At 43.3% G+C, this 21770-nt stretch overlaps 1 protein-coding gene across 1 annotated transcript in view; it reads left to right on the top strand.

The window, feature by feature from the left end:
* The window catches only part of LOC114710946 (MAM domain-containing protein 2), a 160078-nt gene that overhangs the window by 94919 nt on the left and 43389 nt on the right, over positions 1 to 21770 (top strand). Inside the window, exons 10-12 of the mRNA XM_037202271.1 lie at positions 2334 to 2475; positions 9184 to 9327; positions 12216 to 12481. Coding sequence (XP_037058166.1) covers positions 2334 to 2475; positions 9184 to 9327; positions 12216 to 12481 — 552 coding nt within the window. The remainder of the gene's footprint in view (positions 1 to 2333; positions 2476 to 9183; positions 9328 to 12215; positions 12482 to 21770) is intronic.

Below are 21770 nucleotides of genomic sequence, written 5' to 3'. Positions count from 1 at the left end.
TCAACTCTCGTGTACTTATGCTCGTGATCTTCTCCATAGGCTGCTCTTTTTTGTTTATCGCCTTTTCATAGAGTGGCGAGTAAGTGGTTTGTTCCAAGGCTGTGGCTGGGTTGAGAGTGGCGGCGGCGGTGAACTCGACACGTAGGGGACTGAGAGGAAGCTGAGTCGCATGGTTGGAACATAGTCGAAAGGTGCTACTGGTCAGGGCTGACTGCTTGCTGTGGATCGAGATTGTGGCTGGCATGTGCGTGCGGGGCATGTCAGTCAGCCTAATTACTCAGATTGCTTACATCTCTCAACATTGTCTCTCACGTAGATAGACAAGTTACGTCTGAAAAAATCTTTTGAGAATGGGAGCTCGTTACTTTCCTGTCAGCCCTGAAGTCTGATTGGATTTTGGTTTGCCCCTACAGTCCAGTGGAAATTTTTCTGTGACTTTGGGACACAGAAGGAAAAGAAATGCTGCCCCACGACATATTCCTCTATTGAAGTCAAATGAGTCACACATTAAAGCACATTCAGACAGGCATGTGTATATGCACGTGCGTGTGCACTGTGCTCAAGCACACACACACCTACATACACTGACAGTGTTTTCTTTGCCAACTTCTTTTGTCCGACATAAACTCTTCAGGCAACATTTGCGTGAATGAAGCATTGCTAGTTTTTTTTTTATTTTTTGTTTTTTTTAATCAGCACTTGAAAAGGCAGAATGCTGGCACTACTAACCCTTAACATGCATCTTTGGATCCACATGTGTGTGACTTTGCTCCACTAGTCTGAGTCTGTCATTTGTGTTGTTTGCTCTTGCTAATTGCCAAGAGAAGGAATTGGCACTGGAGAAATCAGTGAACTCATTGTCACCACATTCTCAAAGTGCATTTCAAAAGGAATATAAACACAGGAGACTTTTCTGAGTGGAGAACCCCGGCATATGGACTGTGATTGGCAGACCCTCGTCAGAAAGAGCTTTTTAATCTCTCTGCTCCATGCAGGCCATCTTTTCGTCTTTTCCCTCTCTCTATCAGTGTTCCAGTGTCATCTGTGGTGAGGGCAGGAAGCATGCACACATCAAAAATTTCCCTTTATAAAGACAATAAGGACATTAGTCATTAGGGATAGAGACCCACCCTTGCGCAGTTATGACCTCATCTTAATTATATTTGTAAAACCTCACTGTCCAATAGGAGAACAAACTGAGATCCTAGGGATTAGGATGCAGGGTAGCAGCTGCCTCCTTTAGACAGGCTTGCCTTCTCCACTCTTGAGAGTCTGCATCACAGCAAGCTCACTTTATGTATTTATACCTTCTGGGCCCTGGCATGCATTCAAGTTTCAAGCCATGATCCACGGTGTGACTTAGTTATCAACTCACACAGCACAGACTGCACACCTGGTTTTTTTTCCTAACACGACTTGGGGCTGTGCTGATCACACCCGATACCTTATTGTCACACACATGGAAAGTTCAAAGTTAGTGGGTGGAAGATAAGGAAGTAAAAGTAGAAGGGTTGATATCATTGACCCATGGTCTTCATCAATCTGTCAGAACATGGCTGGAAAGGCCAAGGCACAGTGCTCATCTCTGACTACTGTGTCTTTGCCCAGACTCTCATCCGGAGTACCATATGGGGCAAAGGGGCACAAACAGACATGTTAGTTTCCTGTAGATAATGAAAAAAAAAACCTAATCTATTTTCTCCACTGACTTTTTCTTTTAGATGAAGTCTATAGTGCTAATCAATTCTGGAATTCTGTCAGAAATATCTGGGCATGCCAGCTGAGAGTTGAGGAGCAGGGAATATAGCCACTAATAAATACAAATCTCAGATGTCTTGGTCCATTATGGGCTGCTACAACAAAATTCCATCACCTCAATGACTTAGAAACATCAGAAATGTATCTCTCCTAATCTAGAAACTGAGAAACCCAAGACCAAGATGCTGGCCCATGCATTGCAGCTAGGGTCCTTTTCCCAGTATAGCATAGATGGCATCATAGATGCCAGCATAGACGGCATCTTCCATTTTGTCTCCACAAGAAGAAAGCTCCTTGGGACTCATCACTAAACTGGAGAACAAAGGGCTCCACCCTCATGAGCTAATCACTTCCTCAAAGGACCCACTTCCTAATACCATCACATTGAGGATTAGACCACAATAGGTAACATTTCAGCAGGCCAAACCCCTCAAAATGTAGCAATTTTATGTTCCCTGAAAGAGGCCGTGGGTTAAGTAGGGTGACGACCAAACAGTTACATATTGGAAAGTGATTACATGAGTCCTTGTAACGTGGCCTCAGTTGGTTTGATGTGTTGTTTTCAATCATGTAAGAGTAAGAACATATGTAAATATATGCTGCCTGCCATTTTTCCTTCCCAGGTTATTTTCGAAGTTGCTTTCAATGGTCCCAAAGGAGGCTATGTTGCCCTGGATGATATTTCTTTCTCTCCTGTTCACTGCCAAAATCAGACAGGTGAGTCCTGCTCCTTCTTCCTCATTTGGGATGTGCCTGCCACACCAGGTGCGCAGAGCGGGCACTTCTTCTAGGTTGTCTTTAATGTCCTCCCTTGTGGTCTGACCTTATCTTTAAGAGCTCATCAACTGAGTAATCATTTTTTCTGGGGTATTACCCCCTTTCGTCCCTCACACAGTGGATTTAATTTCTTTTGTACTATACACAAGTTCTCATGAGACACTTTTGTCTCCCCTTCCTATTGAGAAAGAAAAAGTTAGAGCCAGGCGGTGGTGGCGCACGCCTTTAATCCCAGCACTCAGGAGGCAGAGCCAGGCGGATCTCTGTGAGGCCAGCCTGGTCTCTAAAGCGAGTTCCAGGAAAGGCACAAAGCTACACAGAGAAGCCCTGTCTCAAAAAACCAAAAAAAAAAAAAAAAAAAAAAAAAAAAGAAAGAAAAAGTTAAATATATCTCTTTAAACGATACCTTGAGTTCATACAATGAATAGCTAGCTAAATTTAGAGAAAAACCAAACCAAACCAACCCCCCCCCAAAAAAAAACCCAAAAACTCATAACCTACTGGGTGGAATTATAAAACCTCTAATTTTTAACCCTCCAAGATTCATAATCTTCTTATTTTTACACATGTTAGTATTCAGTAGACATCTCTGAGATGGTCTTGGCTAAACAGTATGTGCTCTTAACTACCTTCTTTTTCAAAGTGCAACCTCACATAATTTTATCCAGGCCCAAATTATACTCCAAAACTTTGTTGTCTGAAAAGAGAGGGAATTCTCTACTTTGCCAGAAAATGGATAAACAAAGTATTTTACAATAAGGATGGCAGCCGTTAAACCATGCCACAGTTAAATGCAGCTAACCTTACTGCTCAGTCAGTTCGTTTCTTTGCACCACCCAGGGCGCCGACACTGTGCCCATCCATTTTGCTAACAAGCTCTCTTTCTGTGTCTGGAGCACGGGTAATCAGTTAGTGAAGCTGGCCTTTGTGGCCTGACTCTCTTAAGACAGAACTGGTCTCTAATATGCTTTCAGCTATATCCCATCAAGTAGACTAAGTTAATATCTTCCACTTGAGCTAAACTGTTGTCCCTAAATTAGAGAGAAACCTAATTTGCTAACAAAAAACTAAGGGTTTTTTTTTTTTGTGGTGGTGAAAACGGCCCCCACAGAGTCATAGGGAGTTGGCACTATTAGGAGATGTGACCTTGTTGGAGTGGGTGTGTTCTTGTTGGAGAAAGTGTGTTACTTGGGGTGAGCTTTGAGGCTTCAAATGCTCAAGCCAGGTCCAATGTCACTCTCTCTTCCTACTGCCTGCAGATCCAGATGCAAAACTCTAATTTTCTCCAGCACCATGTCTGCCTGCACACTGCCATGCTTCCCACCATGACTATAATGTTAAACCTCTGAACTATAAGCCAGCCCCAATTAAATGTTTATCTTATAAGAGTTGTGGTGGTCATGGTGTATCTTCACAGCAATAGAAACCCTAACTATGACATTTGTTGTTGTTTTACTGATTCTAATTTCTTGAAAAGGAGTTAAATGAGACCATCTCAATCCAGAGCCTCAGCCATGGAAGGCAAGTACTCTACTTCCTAATGTGCCTGTCTAACTATGTGTTAACATATTTTAAATAATTTAACCCAAGGATTAAAATAGTCCCTAAATTTGACTGAACACAGAAAAAAATTGTTTTACTTCTTAGAAATTTGACTGCTGCCTGATGCCACCAGTTAATGTCTCAATCACGAGAACAGTAATTTTGTAATTTCCCTGTCATTAATTTTTAAAGTTTTCCTTCTCTGTTACTGGGCATTTACATTGAACCTTTCCATTTCTAAGCTAGGTATGTGGGAGAAGAAATATTTGTTCAATGTCTGCTCTGGATGGAGGGTGGGATGAAAAAGCAGCCAGGAAGTAACAAAACCAGCTTTGCAGAAGCTTGTAAAAGAGATGCAGAATGTGCAGGAGCACTTCCCTCCCTACAACACTGATCTGACTGGAAAATGGGGGGAAAAATGATTCCTGCACAATGAGGTTACTTCAGAGAGCCAGCAGCTCCTCAGTGCTTGATATCCTCACACAAGGCCCCTTTCCCTGCACGAACCCACGTGTGTTTTTTCATATAGTAGGTCAGTCAAGGCTCCATACTGGTCTTTAGAACTTGCTTTTCAAATTCACTAATTGAATCATTTTAGTATTATGCCCAAAAACCAGGAAATGGATTTTTACCCCTTTGTTCACACTTATAAGCTGTGTGATCTTGTCATGGTAATTTTAAAGAACGATTTGTTTATTCTTATGTGTTTTGCCTACATGTATGTATGTGCATTCACACATGCCCACTTGTAGCCAGAAGAGGGTGTCAGAACTGTCAGTTCCAGGTGGTTGTGAGCCATCATGGAGGTGCTGGGATGACAACATTGTATCATAATGTCAAAAAGTTAGGACACTCCTGGGAGTGTCCTGTTGCCTTTTAGTCTATACATCCTAGAACACCCAACAAGCCTTCCTGTCTACTTCTAGAAGGCTTAACAAAATGTTGTGTGTAGTGGGTAGCTGTTCCAGCTTTGACCTGGAAATACCACCCCCTTTGAGGCTTCAGTAACTGTCACACCTACAAGGTGGAGACGATCGAGGACCCCCAAAGTCCGAGATCTAGATGGGGGAGCTCTCTTGGTTCCTGGACCCAGAACACTGAAGGTAGACCGAGCAGAGTTCTCCAGAGAACACCACCAGACTGTGCTACACCTTTCCCAGACTCTGTAACCTATTCCTTCACTTGTAAGTTACCCCACAAAATAAACCTCCCTTTTAACTACGTGGAGTTGCCTTAATATTTTAACCAATAGTTGTGGCATATACAGGCCCAAGCTTCTCTCCATGCCACTCCCAGACCAGAGACTGCAAGAGTCCTGGCATTCATGGCTACTCATAGATACTCCTCAGAAGGCCACATGAGCCAACAGTGACCATTCACCAACAACTGACCATTGCCCAGAGTTCTAATCTAATTTGAAAACGACTCCAGTTGCTGCCTAAACTGTATATGAAGTTGCTGACATTTTCCTGTCTCTGTTTCCTAAAGTGTATCTGCTACATATTCTGAAGCCCAGCCCCTCTGTCATTATGGTTCTGTAGTCTAGGGCCAGGTCATACTCACTCTTCCCCCTGCAAGCTTTGAATCGCCTCTGCTGCCTTTAAGCTGCCTCATAGGAAGTCGCGCTATGCTCCAAGGTTAGCTTCTTTCACCACACTGTGTCCAGTGCTTGTCTCTTACTGCAGGGGCTGAGGAGTCTTTTAGATTACAGCACTGGTGCTAAGCTTGTCTCCAGGAGCTCCATGGAGCAGAGGAAAGGGGGACAAACACTCCAACTGTTCTTCCCAGGCTGCAGCGCACTCCAGCTAATTAGGTTGTCTAAAATGCCTCCATTTCTAAGAAGTTCAAATGTCATACAGCAAGTAATTAACTAATGCTTACATGATGATGCTTTCTGATAACTTGGTTTAAGGAGTCTGCTTTCTTTTCTTTTTCCTATCAACCGATGCTCAATGGCTTGTGTCTGCCTTCAGTTCCTCCCTAATGCATGCAACATGCCAATTTATGATCTTCACTTGACCCGAACTTCTGAAACAAGCTGTGAGCATGGGCTTTGCCCCCACCTCAATGCTGGGCAGTACACTGGGGGTCCCTGTCTTTGGTTTTCAGTTACTGCCTCAATATTCTGCATAAAAAGGACTTGGTCTATGATTTCCAATTTTGAAATTTTCTCTTTATCAGACCATAGACAAATCACTTCTAAGACCAAGTATTTATCAAGTGAAGAAGATAGCATAACCAGAAAACTCTGTGTTACCATGGAGAAAAGTGATTCTTGCTTAAAGCTGTGTTTTACTAGTGCATTTTGAGGTTCAGCCAAGTGATGAGAAGTCACAGCATATATCCTTCTCCCCATACATATTACAGTCACCCAGACTTCATAGTTTATTTACATTAAGGGTCCCTGTGGGTTGCATGTTCCATGAGTATGGACGAATTTGTAATGCGCCCACCATTACAGTGTAATACAGGCTCCCTCTCTCCTTCCTCCCCCAACCACTGATCTTTTCCTGTCTCCCTAATTTTGCCTTTTCCAGAATGCCTTGCAGTTGTAGAGTCACACAGTATACAGCCTTTTCAGACTGGCTTTCTTCACTTAATAGTGTACATTTATGTTTCTTCCAGGGCTCTTCATTAGCTCCACGGACTATTTTTTCTAACGTTGAATAATATTCTACTGTCTTAATGTACCACAGCTCATGTGCCTATTCACCGACTGAAGACCATCATGGCTGAGTCTACATTCTCGCAGCTGTGAATAAATCTGCTATAAACTTTTGAATTCAGCACTACCTCTACCCTCTCTTACAGACCGAATAACAGAGTTAAGATTCTCTTGCAGCCAGCTAGGGGTACTGCTCTGAGGTTCACTCCTGATGAGTAATTTCATTGCCCTGATTATCTCTGTGCCAGGCATTAAGGAGTGCCTCACTATTTCCAGAGCTAAATGGCTGGCTGAACATTTTGTATTTTCATCTGTTTTTCATTTTCAGGTAGAGAGAAGTTGGCTAAAAATTGAGATGGTGGGGCTTCCTCTGGTCTCCACTATCCATGCGAGAATGCTGAAGGGATGTTGAAGGACCTTTGTGTGTGACATTATGTTCGTTTGCAGGCTTTGTTTCCTGGGCTTAAAGATTTGCTCTAGTTCTGACAGAAAAAGGCAGAGCAGCATGTGGGTGAATCACCAGCCTGGAGCACCACAGGTCTCATTTCCTTTTCCACTATCAAGGTCTGGAATGTGACCTGAAATGCCCATGTTCCAGTTACATGGGGACAGTTTCTTCTCATTCTTTTTCTGTAATGTGCTGTTAGTCAGAGAGAGAGAGAGAGAAGAGAGAGAGAGAGAGAGAGAGAGAGAGAGAGAGAGAGAGAGAGAGAGAGAGATTATGGAACTCCTTTTGTAGCATTTCAAACTCAGATGAAATTTATAGGAATACAGGAATACAGTGAGGAGCTCCCACAGACTCTTCTCTCAGATCTACTAACCCATAGCTTTAGGCAGGGCCAGCATTTGCCTTATCAGGCTTTGAATAACATTGTACTTCTTTATCCATTCAAGTGTGTCAAGGTGTATCTGCAATGTAACCATAGAATAGGCAGTTCAGGAAACAATACTGATACAATGTTATCAATTAGTTCCCAAAACATGTTAACTGTTCCAACAGTGTTTTTTTTTTTTATAGCTATATGTTGTAGTCGGGAGGTTTCTCCAGTCCCACCAAGTCCATGCAGTCCTATGGCCTACTTATAAAATAAACACTCAGAAGCTTATATTAATTATAACAGCTTGGCCATTAGCTCAGGCTTATTACTGAGTAACTCTTATACTTAAATTAACCCATAATTCTTATCTATGTTTAGCCATGTGGCTTGGTACCTTTTCTCAGTTAGACATTCTCATCTTGCTTCCTCTGCATCTGGCTGGTGACTCTTGACTCTGCCCTTCCTCTTCCTATCTCTCTCCTGGATTTCCTGCCTGCTATAACCTGACTCATCATAGGTCATACCAACTTCTTTATTAACCAATCATAGCAACACATATTCATACAGTGTACAGAAAGACATCCCACAGCAATATGTTTTTCTGGGTCAAAACTGAATCTTGGGTTCCTTGTAGCATTTGGTTGAATGATTCTTTTGACCATTTGCTCTGGCCGAGTTCTTCCACCCACATGAGTGCTTTCTTGGTTTGAAAATTAACTGAGAACATAGTGTTGTCCTAAACAGCCCTGTGTCGCCAGCTGGGCTGTTCCTAGAATAAAAGTTTCTCTACAGATAACTTTCCATAACAACACCCTCTATCTCTTTGGCGCTAAAATGCCCAACAGTGTAGCTCATCATTCAGACTAGGCTCATACGGAGCATTCCAAACTGCTGTGGTCACAGCCCCTCTGACCCCAGAGGACAACCTTAGCTGTGGAGGTTTCCAAGTCCTGTGTTAATAGGACCAACTATTATTCCCAAAGGATCAGGATTCTTCCATATTCCACTCCATCTAGGCAGTCTGGGCCAAAGCCAGACTTTAGAACAATGATAAATGACAGTGGAACTCATCAAAGCCAAGCCAATAGCCTGGTGTGGCTTCTGAATCGTGTAGTTTGGGCTAACAGCTGCTTATCCTCCGGTGCAGTAGCTCCTGTAGCCAGTGCCAGTCATAACCACTCTGATGCAGAAACTAGTCAACCAAGGGGAATTACCTCTGGAAAATGCTATTTCTAAAACACATCTTAGAACTTACATGTCTCTTAAAATCCTCTCCTTTTTCTTTCTTTTAAATTTTGTAGGAGCCAGTTTGAAAGCTTTGAGTAAACTCACAGCCTTCTCATTCTCAAAGGAAATCCCTTTGAAACCTAGCACTTCTTTATTTTTGTAGACAATGTGATCAGAGCTCCTTCCCGCCCTCCTTTTAGAGAGGAAAAGAACAATTTACCTGTCATGTCAAAACACTGTTTTGATGATAACCTGTCAGGCCGCCACTTGGATAAAAATATTTGGCTGTGTCTCTTCCTCGGTCTCCCTGGCACAAAGGTAGCCGTGTCTGGCGACGGTTTAATGGAGTCCTCTGAGAGTCCTGGCTCGACTCTAACTTTGGTTCTCATTGCCCAGGGCTTCCTTTCAGCGCTGTGGAAAGCAGCTGTGATTTTGAGGAAGGCCTCTGCAACTTTCACCAAGACAAAGAAGGTCCCGGTTGGACCAGAGTGAGGGTGAAACCGAACATGTATCGGGCAGGGGACCACACCACAGGAACTGGTGAGTCAGGGGTCGGTCAGGCCACACATCCTGGGTTTGTTTTCACACACCACTTGCTGTTCTCACTCCATTTCTGCAAAGGCAATGGTGGAAAAAGAAGAAAAGAAAAGAATGAGAACAAAGAAGCTACACCAGGAGATAACTGGACATTTTTAAGCTGCCATTCAAGAAGATGCTGTGCTACTCAGAGTATTCGCCAGTCCGTCAATTAGACAAATATTTGCAAACTGTTTTGCTCTTCATTTCAGATAAATTACTTTAAAAAAAAAGCCACTGGATTCCATCTGCATGAAATCTACAAGGGACTCCATATCGACAGAGGCAGATTAGTGGTTGCAGGATACGGTCTGTGGAACGGCCATGGAGTTTACTTTGGGGGAGATGGAAATGTTACAGAATTAGAGAAGGGTGGTGGTTGCTCTTGCTTTGAGAGCTAATGAAATGAAAGCATGGCGAATCACCAGAGGGATAGCACTATGAACGTTGTTAAAGTGGGAAAATTTATATTATGTGTTCTACCACAATAATAAACATCATGGTGAGGAAAAAGCTATTGGAAAAAAATTGAGTGGACATTTCGTGGGCATATCTATCCCAGAACCCGGGTCTGAGTGCTGCTTGAGTATTGAAAATGCTTTAATGACATCCTCAGGAATCACACTCACGGGGCACAGGGCAGGCAGGGGGCTAAGTAATTTTGTGTTTTATTTATTTATCTACATTCTGGGAGCTGTGATGAATTTGCCGTGAAACTAAGGAAGCTAAATTTCTAGATATGCTCACTTACATAGAACCCCAAGATGGTCTTGGAAAGGGCCTTGCAATGTTATGCCTATAGTTTTGCATTGTTTTCTTACAGATGCTTTAATTTGTGGAAATCCAGACCCTATTTGTAGGCTTTGGCCTTTTCTAAACTTTGGCAAATTAACCCGGGGGGGATAAAATAGTGATATGAACCTCACTCTCCTGGCTGAGAACCATTTCAATGAACAAAGGAAGTGCTAGATAAGCATGTACACACATGAACGTAATTCCAAGGGTAGCAAAGGGTGTCTGGGAGGAAAATGTGTCCCCTTTCCACTTAGTTTCTGTAGCTGAGGCTGAAAATTGGACATGAATCAGGTTAGCAAGAGAAAAATGTAACATTCTAGTAAAATATTTTTACATGCACATGGGAACCTTCACAGGGAAAATGAAGACTAGAAAGGCACATAGGCCTGGAAGCTTATGTATCATTTGTTAGTAAAGAATGATAATGCTGTGGAAAGTATAGAGGTGGGGGGAAAGGGAGGAATGGTAAATTGTGAGAAAGAGATAGGAAATCTATGGAGAAAGCTAACAACAGACAAGGGGCTTTGTTGTGGGTTTGTTTGTACAGATCCATTTGGGTGTAGTCTCGGCCTGTACTACACCGACTTCCTAAACAGGATGTGTGCCTTGCTCATAGGAAGCTTTATGGCCTGCTTTTGATAGAAAGTGAGAGGGTAGAGAGCTCTCTCTCAGCCTCGTCTGTCCTCAAGTGCCTTCTGCTCAAAATAATCAATGTGCCAGAGTGGCGTATTTGGGGTGCTTTGTTCTGACGGCCTTCAGCGCTCTGGAGAGAATAGAGTAAGGAACTGATTTGGGTTGGGGATTTAGGAGTGGTCTCTTCAGGGGAGCTGCAGAGGACAAGCTCCTGTGAGGTCTTTCAGTGTGGAGAGAGATGACCACACCAACTGTGTGGTAGAGGGGCCAGCACAGCTGCCTGTGAGGAGACGGGGAGGGGAGAAGATAGAGAGGGCAATGGATGACAGGTTTGACAGACCAGAGTGAGCACTGGGGGTTTAATTATAAAGGAGATAAAAATCCACTGAAAGGCTTTGAGCAGAGAAGAGAAGGATGATATTTAGGTTATGAAAGGGTTGGGCTGTTGTGTGGCCATCCATATTTGTCCATTGCCAGAGCGAAGTACCACAGACTGGGGCTTTTTGTGCCATCCACGAGGCTGGAAGTCTGGAGTCCAGGGCCTGGGGAGGCTTTTCTTCCTGGTTTGCAGACGATGGTGCTGGAACTGTGTCACACATGCCCCACCTGTGCAGGGGAGACAACAGGCCCCCGACTCTTCTCACAAGGATGGGATTTCAAAAATATTTTTGGGAAAAATAGACTAGGTCAAACACTGAAGTGCCATGAAGAGAACTCACTGAGAACGGATCAGAAAAGGGGAAACTGTTCTGTTCTGCCTGACTTTGCATACACGGGTCCATTTTAAGTTGACTGTGTGGACAGTAGGGTTGGCGGTAAGGGAACCTCTGCTGCTAGAAGCTTCCTTATGTTATTTAGAAGAAACAAGGAAATTGAGCACAGCCTCAGCACCTCCGAGGGCCCATCTGGTTAGAAACATGGTTTTTCAGGGGCAGGTTTAATATGTGGTCAAGAGAACAGTGGGGTTTGCCCAGACACAGAAATTTCAAACGATGCCAGGCCACCCCGCCTTCCCACCACCCAACAAGGCACTACAGATAAGGCCTGGGGATGAGCTCGTGACTGCCACTGAGTGTGGCCCAGCACCAGCTATCCAGAGAGCCAGACAGTAGTTCCGAGCTCACTCCTTCTTTTTTTGTGTTATAAAAAAGTATAATTCTTAATACCATAAATCTGAGTCTGTGTACTATAAGATTTACTTGAATCTCTAAAATGTTTCATTTGCAATCAAGGTGTAAGGACATTTTATAGATTTTTTTTTCTTACTTAAATTGCAAACACTAGAAAAAAAACATCTTCATAGTTTAAAGCCTATGGAAGTAGTCTCTGCTGGCCCACCCCCTCGCCTTGGCCGTTTTCCTCCTGTCAGTCTGTGCTCCTCACTCTGCATTGCTGTGGCTCTAAGGGGTTTGTTTTCCTCACAGGGCATTACCTGCTGGCCAACACTAAGTTTACATCCCAGCCTGGTTACATCGGGAGGCTTTACGGTCCCTCCTTACCAGGAAACATGCAGTACTGTGTGCGCTTTCACTATGCCATCTTCGGGTTTTTGAAAATGAGCGACACCCTCGCGGTTTATATCTTTGAAGAAAACCACGTGGTTCAAGAGAAGATCTGGTCTGTGCTCGAGTCCCCGAGGGGTGTTTGGATGCAAGCTGAAATCAGCTTTAAGAAGCCCATGCCCACAAAGGTACAGTAGAAGCTGCACTACCTGTGTCCAGTTTTAGCTGCTTGATATGTGAGCGATTTCTGTTTAGTTACTGTCCACTGATGGTGTATTATACTTCTGTTCAGATTAACATCTGCCTTCATGCATACACCACTCATAACCTGCCCTCAGACAGGTGCAGGTTAAGTCTTCAATTCCTTTGCATTTTCTGAATTATGTCCACCTAAGACCTCTCTCTTTCTTCCTCTCCCTCCCTCTCTCTCTCCCCCCACCCCCAAAAATTGCTGAAATTTAAAAGATGAGATCATTGTGCCTGGGTCTTCACTGTGGCTTTAAGGTCAGTGCTTAAGGCCTTAGCAGAGCATAGGATAAGGACAGGCCGCTCACTAGAGTCAGCTGACCCCACTCAGAGACTGACACAGGGAGCCATCAGCAGCTGATTTTGATAGCAATGAGAGTGCAAAAACAGACCTATAAATCAAGAACACACAAGAATGGCAGTAGCTAGCCTCCCAAGCTTACCAATTCATAAACTCAAGGAGGTTTCACAGATGCACTAAATTCTGTGAACTAAGATATGAAACCAGTGTTGGAAAAATTGTTTTGTTTTGGCGTGTCAGCCAACTCACATTTTTCTTAAGTGTCCTCTCTGTGTAAGAAAGAGACCCAAAGAGAGTGAGCAAAGGTTCTTCCCTCCAAATGCATCTCATGCAATGAGAGCTCCGTACATATTGTTACGTGGATGGGTAAGTAAGCTGATAATCACATCATCCAAGAGCTACCCGAATTCCAGTCTCCCCAAGAAAGCTTAAAACCATGGGAGGGCAAGACAATCCTTTAGCTTGTTGCCTAGATAATTCCAGATGTGTTCTCAATGAATTGTTCTTTGTAAATGTCGTTTGACACCTGCAATGTTATTGCATTTCCTCCTCAATCCAGCACCTCTGGAGAAGCCCAGGCCTCTCGCATCTCAAGGAATTAAGTTGTTTTCCCATTACCAACCACTTAACTCTCACAAACAGTCATCACAACACACATACACAAATACACACACACATCCCGGTTTCATAGAATCGAGGATGCAGCAGAATGTAGAATGTATGTTATACTTTCAATTCAATTTCATTGATTTTTAAGGGAAAATATAATAAGCATCTTATTTATTTATTTGGCTTACATGTATTTAATCATTCATCCATGTGTCTATTCCTTTATTCAACCATCATTTATTCTGTATATGTCAGAAGCAAAGGATATAGAGATAAATGAATCTCAAATCCTGTTCTTGAGATGGCAGTCACATTTGACAGCAAATTAAGATGCCTTAGATTGAGATACAGTCATTGAATGCCACTATCCCACAGGAAGATTGCTCAGAAAGTTATAAGTGGTTCCACTGATTGTTAACTTGAATAATGTCATCAGACTTGGCAGACCTGATGTTTGGAGGGTCAAAGTTCAAGCCATGATGGCTTCTAACCCCTGCTCCTCCTCTCCCCAGTAACCTCCACTGGCAAATGTTTAGGAATCTGCTCAATCCTTCCCAGAGAGTCCCTGCTGTTACCTGACACCCACGAAGTTGGGTCAGCCTCCTAGCAGATAAGGATGCCCCCGAGGTTCTACCCTTTTCTCCTTTGGAAGCTGAACACCAAGATGCCCAGCCACTGTGGGAAAATGGAGCTAGGCCCAGTCAGGGTAGGGGAGTTCTTATCGCTCTTGGAAGGATCTGCTGGTGGATTCAAATGGAAGTTCAACACAGAAACCTCCAGGTGCATGTTTCAAACTGACCTAGTTCTAGAAGACTCCTGCTGGGAAAAACTAGCTCCTCAAAGTGGGAGAGAGTGCAGTAAGTGGAGAGGAACTGAAGCCTGCTTACATATGGTAGATACCCATGTGGACTTACGTATGTCTATGTTGTGTTTCCAAGTGTTTACACACATGAAAGCTACTTAAGACAAGGGATCCAGTGAAGAGCCAGGGTGTCTATCACTGTCCTCTACCCCTGAATGCAAACTCCAATTCTACTTCTGTTTTTTTCTGGGGAGTTTCCTTCCAGATTGCAATGTTTTCCTCCATTAACCTTAACTGTGTTTGCTGATTCTCTGCTATGAAGAGATAAGGACTTCTCCCTCTCATAGTTTTTAGTTGTTTTTATTTTGGCTCTTAGAATTTATAACTTTAACTATACTTCAATGTCAAACTTTAGATAGTGTTTGTTTACACCTACTTTGTAAGAAGAATACACTCTCGCCCTTATAATTTCCCTTTGCTTTCTTTGCCCATCTCAAAGATATAGTTGCTGTGATGTTGTTACAGCTTAAGCACACACTTATATTCCTACTACGCCCTCTGTGCTTGACCTTGAACAGAGATCCTAGCAGAAGTTCTGTTGACATTATAAGGCAGACCATTCTGACTGTGTATAGAGCCATCCCTCAAATTACTGGATTTTAAACTTCCATGGTTATTGCAACAACCGAAATCATTTGCCCATTTCTAAATGGCCCCAGGTGTGCCATACCCTCTAAGCTGATTCCAAACATGGAAATAATTCTGTCTCTAATTGCAAACCCTGTTCGCTGTTTTGTAGTAGTGTTAGAGTGAACCCTTCTCTTGACCTAACCCCTTGGCTTCTTTCTTTCTTTTTCCTGTAAAATGAGCTATCCTGAACCCAGGCTTGGCAGACTAGCAGGTTTTCAGTGGGTAAAAAGCTAGGCAAGTGATTCTTTATGTGAATTCCATGCCCGGTTCTCCCACTCTGAGATGCTGGGAGAGGTCCTTGCATGTTCACATATCTGGATGGGACTCCTCATACCCCTAAGAGGCTAGAGTTAGATGTGTGGTTCTTGTAAGCATCCTGCAATGCCTCTGAGAAAAGTATTTCAGAAGCACACCACCAAACCTGTGGGATTGTTCCCCACATGTGGCTCCTGTCCACAGAGGGTGTGTTTCTCCAAATATTCATCACATTTAGAAAAGAGTGTTAAGTCACTAAGCACTGAAAATAGGCACAGGGTGAATGCTTGTCAGCTGTTACATGTTGTCTAGAAGCTTCTATTGGCTGCTTTCTACAGTCTAATCATTCAATATTTATTTTAATTTATTCTAAACTGGTGGAAGCCTAAGAGATTTTCCTGAACATATTGTGCTTCGCATACATTTTTATAATAGTTGGAATTTATAATGACTAAGATTCTGAAATGAACCTGCTGAGACTTCTAGAAAGTTACAGATCAACTCAGGTCAAAACCAGAGGTAAAGTGACTGTTCACCAAGTACCTCCTTTGTGTCCAGCCGTGTGCTCTCTCACTCCCAATCCTTAACATCCTCCCACAATCCATTTACAGAGGACACAGAAATCTCATCGTGTTAAAAGGACTTGGTTCTCCTTAGTTTCTTGATGCTTTCCTTCAAATTGCAGGCAAGATCATTAGGTTGGAGCTCGAAAATGCATCTCAGACTTGTTCTCTCTGTCTCACTTGCTACCCCCCACACAAAATCTTCGTATTCGCCTCAATTATGAAGATACTTTGCTATTTTCTGTGACTCTGGCTTGCTGTTTCTCTGCTCTGAAGCAGCAACCAGATCACCTTCCTGAAGCAGGAATCAGATGGTGCCGTTCCTTCCACGAAACACTCCCACAGCCTGCAGGACAGAGCTGTCTCCCTGACCATGGCTTGTAAAGCACCACGTGATCTGATGCTCACCTACATCGCTAACTTCTGCTCCCTCTACCCTGCTCAAAGGCGCATGATCTCACAAGACTCCTCTCTGTGTCCCCCTCATCGCCTCACGCCCCTCGTCAAGGCCATTCCTTCATCATGCGCATGATCTCACAAACTCTCTCTGCCTGAGTGTCAAGGCCATTCCTTCATCATGGCGCATGATCTCACAAGACTCCTCTCTGCCCCTGAGTGTCAAGGCCATTCCTTCATCATGGCGCATGATCTCACAAGACTCCTCTCTGCCCCTGAGTGTCAAGGCCATTCCTTCATCATGGCCTTTTCACTTGTAGTCCCTTCTTCACTGGGAGTCCTTCCCCCGTCAATTCCCATATCCCCCTGCTTCACGTGGGAGGAGGCGTGTCTTTGTGGGAAGAGGCATGTCCTGTGGCAAGAGGTGTGTCCTTGTTGCAGGAGGCTACACTCATGAAGGGCTTCCTCTCTCACTGGAACTGTCCAGACCACTCAGTTTATCAGCTCTTTCCCCATCCTCAGATTGTTCCCCAATCATATTGTCTTATTTTGTACACCACAGCTATCCAAGTCCAAAACTAATTTTTTCGTTTACCTTTTATTACTTCTCTCCTCTCTTATTAGAGCCTTCATATAGACAAAACACTTTACCAGTTTTTTATCATCTCCGTGTCCGCAGCAAAATTCTGCTCAAGTGTATTTTGTGGATAAGTTGTGAATGAATGAATGAATGAATGAATGAATGAATGAATGGTTGTTCTAAGGGTGTTACATGGCAGCTCTGGGGAGTAAAATGTGATCTTGCTATCCCTGAGGCTTGCCCCTTGGTGCAGGAGAACTTTGGGAGGTTGAGGTCTGGTCTTAAGGAAGGCCTCTTTTTGGCAGTAGAGGAGGTGAAGCTTCCAACCTTTGTTGGAGTCTAGGTAGCATTTATTATTTTATTTAATTCCCATAACGTGATCATATCTTTAAAAAAAAATGTATCTCTTTTTAGTGTCCATTCTGCCCTAGAATGAAAGTAGATTATCCCAATGATGAACCCAGATGTGCTGCTAGAAACTGATGCTGACCCGAGGGCTTCCTGGAGGAAGGAGCCTGCACTGTGTCCTCCATACTTCAGGCCCCAAACCAGTAACTACGACTTGCCGGGGCCCATGCCCAGCAGGGCCTGCTTCCATGAGCATTCTTTTCTTCTCTCCGTGGTTTGTGAGTTGGGACCAAAACACAGCACAGCAATGGGCTTCTTGGCCAGAACTGTGAGGTCCAACCTTTCACCCTGTCTCCCCAGCTTCTCCTCCCATCCTCTCAATGCACAGACCCCCTCTCTGTCCCTTCCCCTCATGGCCTTCCTCCCAGCCTGTTTCTTTCTCTTTCTCCCCTTTTGGTACTTAGCCAGCCCACTTTAAAGACAATGGGCTAGTTAGATTAACAATTCCTTGCTGGCTCTCTTAACTAATCTTTAACTGAAACTGTCATCTATAGCCCTGTTTAAGGAAAGACAGCAAAAAGTACGCATTTCCTTTATGCCACTCCAGCAAACAAGCTATGAAGGTGCATTTTATGTGACACTCTTACAGCTGCCAAGGGTGAGGCTTCTAATAACTCCATAGGACAGTCCGCTAGCTGCCACAGCTCCCTTAGGAAGGGAAATTTTGTGATCATACTTAATAGAAAAGTTTGGCAAATCATAAGGATGCTGAACCAGGGGATGCAGGTGCACACCTTTAGTCCTGGCACTTGAGAGGCCATGTTCAAGGCCAACCTGGTCCACAGAATGAGTTCTAGGATAGCCAGGGTTACATACAAAAACTTTATCTTGAAAAACAAAAACAAACAAAACAAAACGAAAGGTAAAAAGACACTGTTCAACACCTCATGGCTTCCAAATGACCGGGTTGAGAGTGGATGTGGGATTCACGAACTACAGAACACAGGCTGTATTTATACAATCCCCGTATGCCATCCAAGCCTCTCCTGGTTGATGTCAAATGACAGGATCAGGGACGAAGGACAGTCCAGCCCGAACACAGATTAGGCAACTCAGCAAACCCAGGGCTTTATTAAATGGACTCTCCATTGATTGATTTTAGAAATGTTTGGCTCCTGGAAGGGATCAGAATTCAAGGTGGTTCATCACAGACAAAGCAGACCATGAGGTAGAGGGGAGATTCTGCACACTGCTTATGGTGCCTGACTGTGGGTCCTTTTCACTCACAGCTTCACACTCTGGGCTAGTTCTGTGGCCCTGTTATCTATGCAGCCTTCACTTTTCTCCCATGTGTAAAATGGGCATCTGGTGGTACTCACTGCATAAAGTTGTCCTGTGTGTCACATGAAATTAGGTGAAGTATGTAGTATGTCTCCTGGCATATAATTAGCACAATTAAACTCAGCACAGCACAGACATAGAGAAAGAAAGAACAAAGGCTGTTTTTCTAGGTCACAACATTTATTCAGTGCATGGATAATTCTGTATCTTGATTTTTGCTGTGAGGTGCTGAAAATTAGGTCAGAGTTAAATCATTTTTAGCAATATTAGGCTTTCTTGAATAGTGGAAGATGTATCCAACCATGAGTCCTACAACAAGATTTTGCATATGTTTGTGTGTGTATGTGCACATATGTTCAGTGCAGAGGAGTGTGTGTGTGTGTGTGTGTGTGTGTGTGTGCGCGCAATGGAGCCAGAGATCAATGTCAGAAGTTTTTCTCAATTGTTCACCACTTTGTTTGTTTATTTATATAAAAAAATTTATTTATTTGACATAGGGTTTCCCTGTGAAGCCTTGGCTGTTCTGGAACTCACTCTGTAGACCAGGCTGGACTTGAACTCACAGAGATCCACCTGCCTCTGCCTCCTGAGTGCTGGGATTAAAGATGGGGGCCACCACCACCTGGCTGCCACCTTATCTGTAAAACAAAGCATTTTCCTGAAGCTGGAGCTTCCTAATTTGATTAGACTGTCTGGCCAGCAAGTCCCAGGGACCCTCCTAGCTGCTTCCCCACCGCCACACCTGGCTTTTTATGTTGGTCCTGAGGTGAAGTTCAGTTCCTCAGGCATGAGTGGCAGGTACTTTATTAGTTGATCTATTTCCCCAGTCCCTTCTCTCTCTAAAAAAATACTTTTAATGTTTTAGAAACATTTTCAAAAGTTCAAGAACTGTAAAACTGTATCTCCCATGTCCCCATCTCTACCATCACAGTGTTGTACGGAATAGAGAGCAGCTGGGAAGAACTGTTCGGGGACTATGTGTGGTAACACATTCCTCAATTCCAACATTTGGGAAGGGGGTGGCTCAGGCAGAAGGGGTACTGAGAGTTTCGAATTTACAAAGCAAGATCCTATCTCAAACAAACAAACAAACAAAACCAAGCTACCTGGAAGAGAGAGCAATCTGTGAGGGTGTGTTCTAGCTTAATGAGATGGCACTTGCCAGGGAGGGGGAGAAGGGGAGGGGAAGAGAAGAGGGAGGGGAGAGAAGGGAGATGGAAAGGGGGAGACAAGGAGAGAAAAACAGAAACAGAGAGACAGACACACAGAGAGATAGGGAGGGAGGTGGGGAGGGAGAGAGGGAGAGGACATTTGCTCCAAAATGCTTTTACTAAAAGCCAAACCATGAGGAGAGACTCCAGAATGAGATCAGAAATTCATAATGATGACACCCAAACATTAGCCTTTCAGCCTTCAAATGCTACACCTAACATATGCTTGGTCACTGTCGCAAGGAGGGTAGCTCCTGAGGAACTTCCTGTCTGCAACTCCTTTTAGCGAAGATGCTTCAATAGCCTTTTAATTAAAAGCACTGGGGGTAGGAGGACTCAATATTTTGTTTATTAAGTATTTATTTGGGGGAGGGGAGTTAAGAGGCTGATAAATGAGAGGATGGCAAAGCACTCTAACTCTTCCAGAACTGGGCTGATGATCAGCTCAGCACTCATTAAAATCCTTATTGCAAAGCATTCTAAATCTACATCCTTACTCGACTACTGTAAGACTAAAAGTCAAACACTGAGCTTTGCATGCATTTAAGAGGAAGCCCCCATCCAACCAAGTATAATTTCCCCACCAGGTTAAGAAGACAAAAACAAAAGCTAAAGCCTATGTCTGCCCCTAGCTATGCACCATGAAGTACAACACAATAGACATGTTCCAGTGAACAAGAGTTCTGTGGTTAAATGAGTAACATTAGAAACTCTTGCTAGTGCTCCATCTGTCCTTTCTCCTGCCTTGTTATTGGACAGTCAGCTCTTTATTAGACCAATCAGGTGTTTTAGACAGGTAAAGTAACACAGCTTCACAGAGTTAAACAAATGCAACATAAAAAAATGCAACACATCTTCGCATCATTAAGACAAATATTCCACAGCATAAACAAATATAACACATCTTCAGCTAACACTCTGCAACATGAAGCCAAGAAGTGCATTCCAAAGACACATCCTCGGAGATGCACTTCTTCTAAAGCTCTTCGTCTCCCATAGTTCTATTGCCTCCCAAAAGGCTATCTGAACTTCCACTAACAGACCAATCCATGTGTGGGGTCACAGCCCTCACCATCCAGTCATCCACACATCCTCCGCCTGTCTTCCTTCTCAGTGTTCCTTCAAAGGGTGTCAGCAGCAGACAGTGTTACTCATTGGTGTTTCTGCAGGGATCACTACACTTGGAGAAAATCCTACCCATCTCCTGAGCTCTTTCACAAATGCCCCGTCCTTTGAAGCTTGTGTTTATTTGTTGCAGTGAAATTTGTATAATAAAAGAGCACTGGGTCAGGAATAGGAAGACCTGGCTTGGAATCTTGTCTCAGGCATTAACTGTAAATCAGAATGGCATGTCCCCTCTCTTTGAAATGAGCACATGCACTTAGGTGACCTGTCAGTCTCTGCTTGCTTTATTTTTAGGCATCTTAGTGGCAGGAACTGTGTTTTATTCTTGTGCAAAGTGCATTTTTTGCAGATGCTATCCTGCACTTATTTCTTCTTACAAGAATCTCTTTCCTTTAGAGAAAAAAAAAAGCTGAAATTCAAGTCTGCAATTTGTATTTCCACCTTAAATTCTTCATCTTCATTGTGCCCTTAAATAATACCAAAGTAAATAATTGTAAACTGCCTAGGGCTCTGAAATTTTTAAATATTTATTTTCTTTTGTGCATATGAGTGCTTTGTTTGCATGAGTGTGCATCATGTGTATTCCTAATACATTTAATATAAATTTTTCTAATAAATTGGTAAATAGAAGTAAGCTAAGCAATATGGAAGTGAATAAGACATCTATAGTGGCTGGGTGGTGGTGGCACACACCTTTAATCCCAGCACTGGGGAGGCAGAGCCAGGTGGATCTTTGAGAGTTCAAGGCCAGCCTGGTCTATAGAGTGAATTCCAGGAAAGACACAAAGCTACACAAAGAAACCCTGTCTCGAAAAACTAAAAAAAAAAAAAAAGAAAGAAAAGAAAAGATATCTATAGTAAAATCAGAAAAAAGAAATATCATTTAAAATATACATCTAACCTTATTTATCATTAAAGACATTTTAAATAATAATATATCGGGGGTGGGCGCCTTTAATCCAACTCGAAAGCAGCATCGCTGTATTGAGACTGTACAATGAGTCCAGAAA

Source organism: Peromyscus leucopus, chromosome 1 (assembly GCF_004664715.2).
Source record: "Peromyscus leucopus breed LL Stock chromosome 1, UCI_PerLeu_2.1, whole genome shotgun sequence".
Classification (NCBI taxonomy): domain Eukaryota; kingdom Metazoa; phylum Chordata; class Mammalia; order Rodentia; family Cricetidae; genus Peromyscus; species Peromyscus leucopus.
The sequence above is the reverse complement of the archived record's forward strand: the minus strand, read 5'-3'. Positions and strand labels throughout refer to the sequence as shown.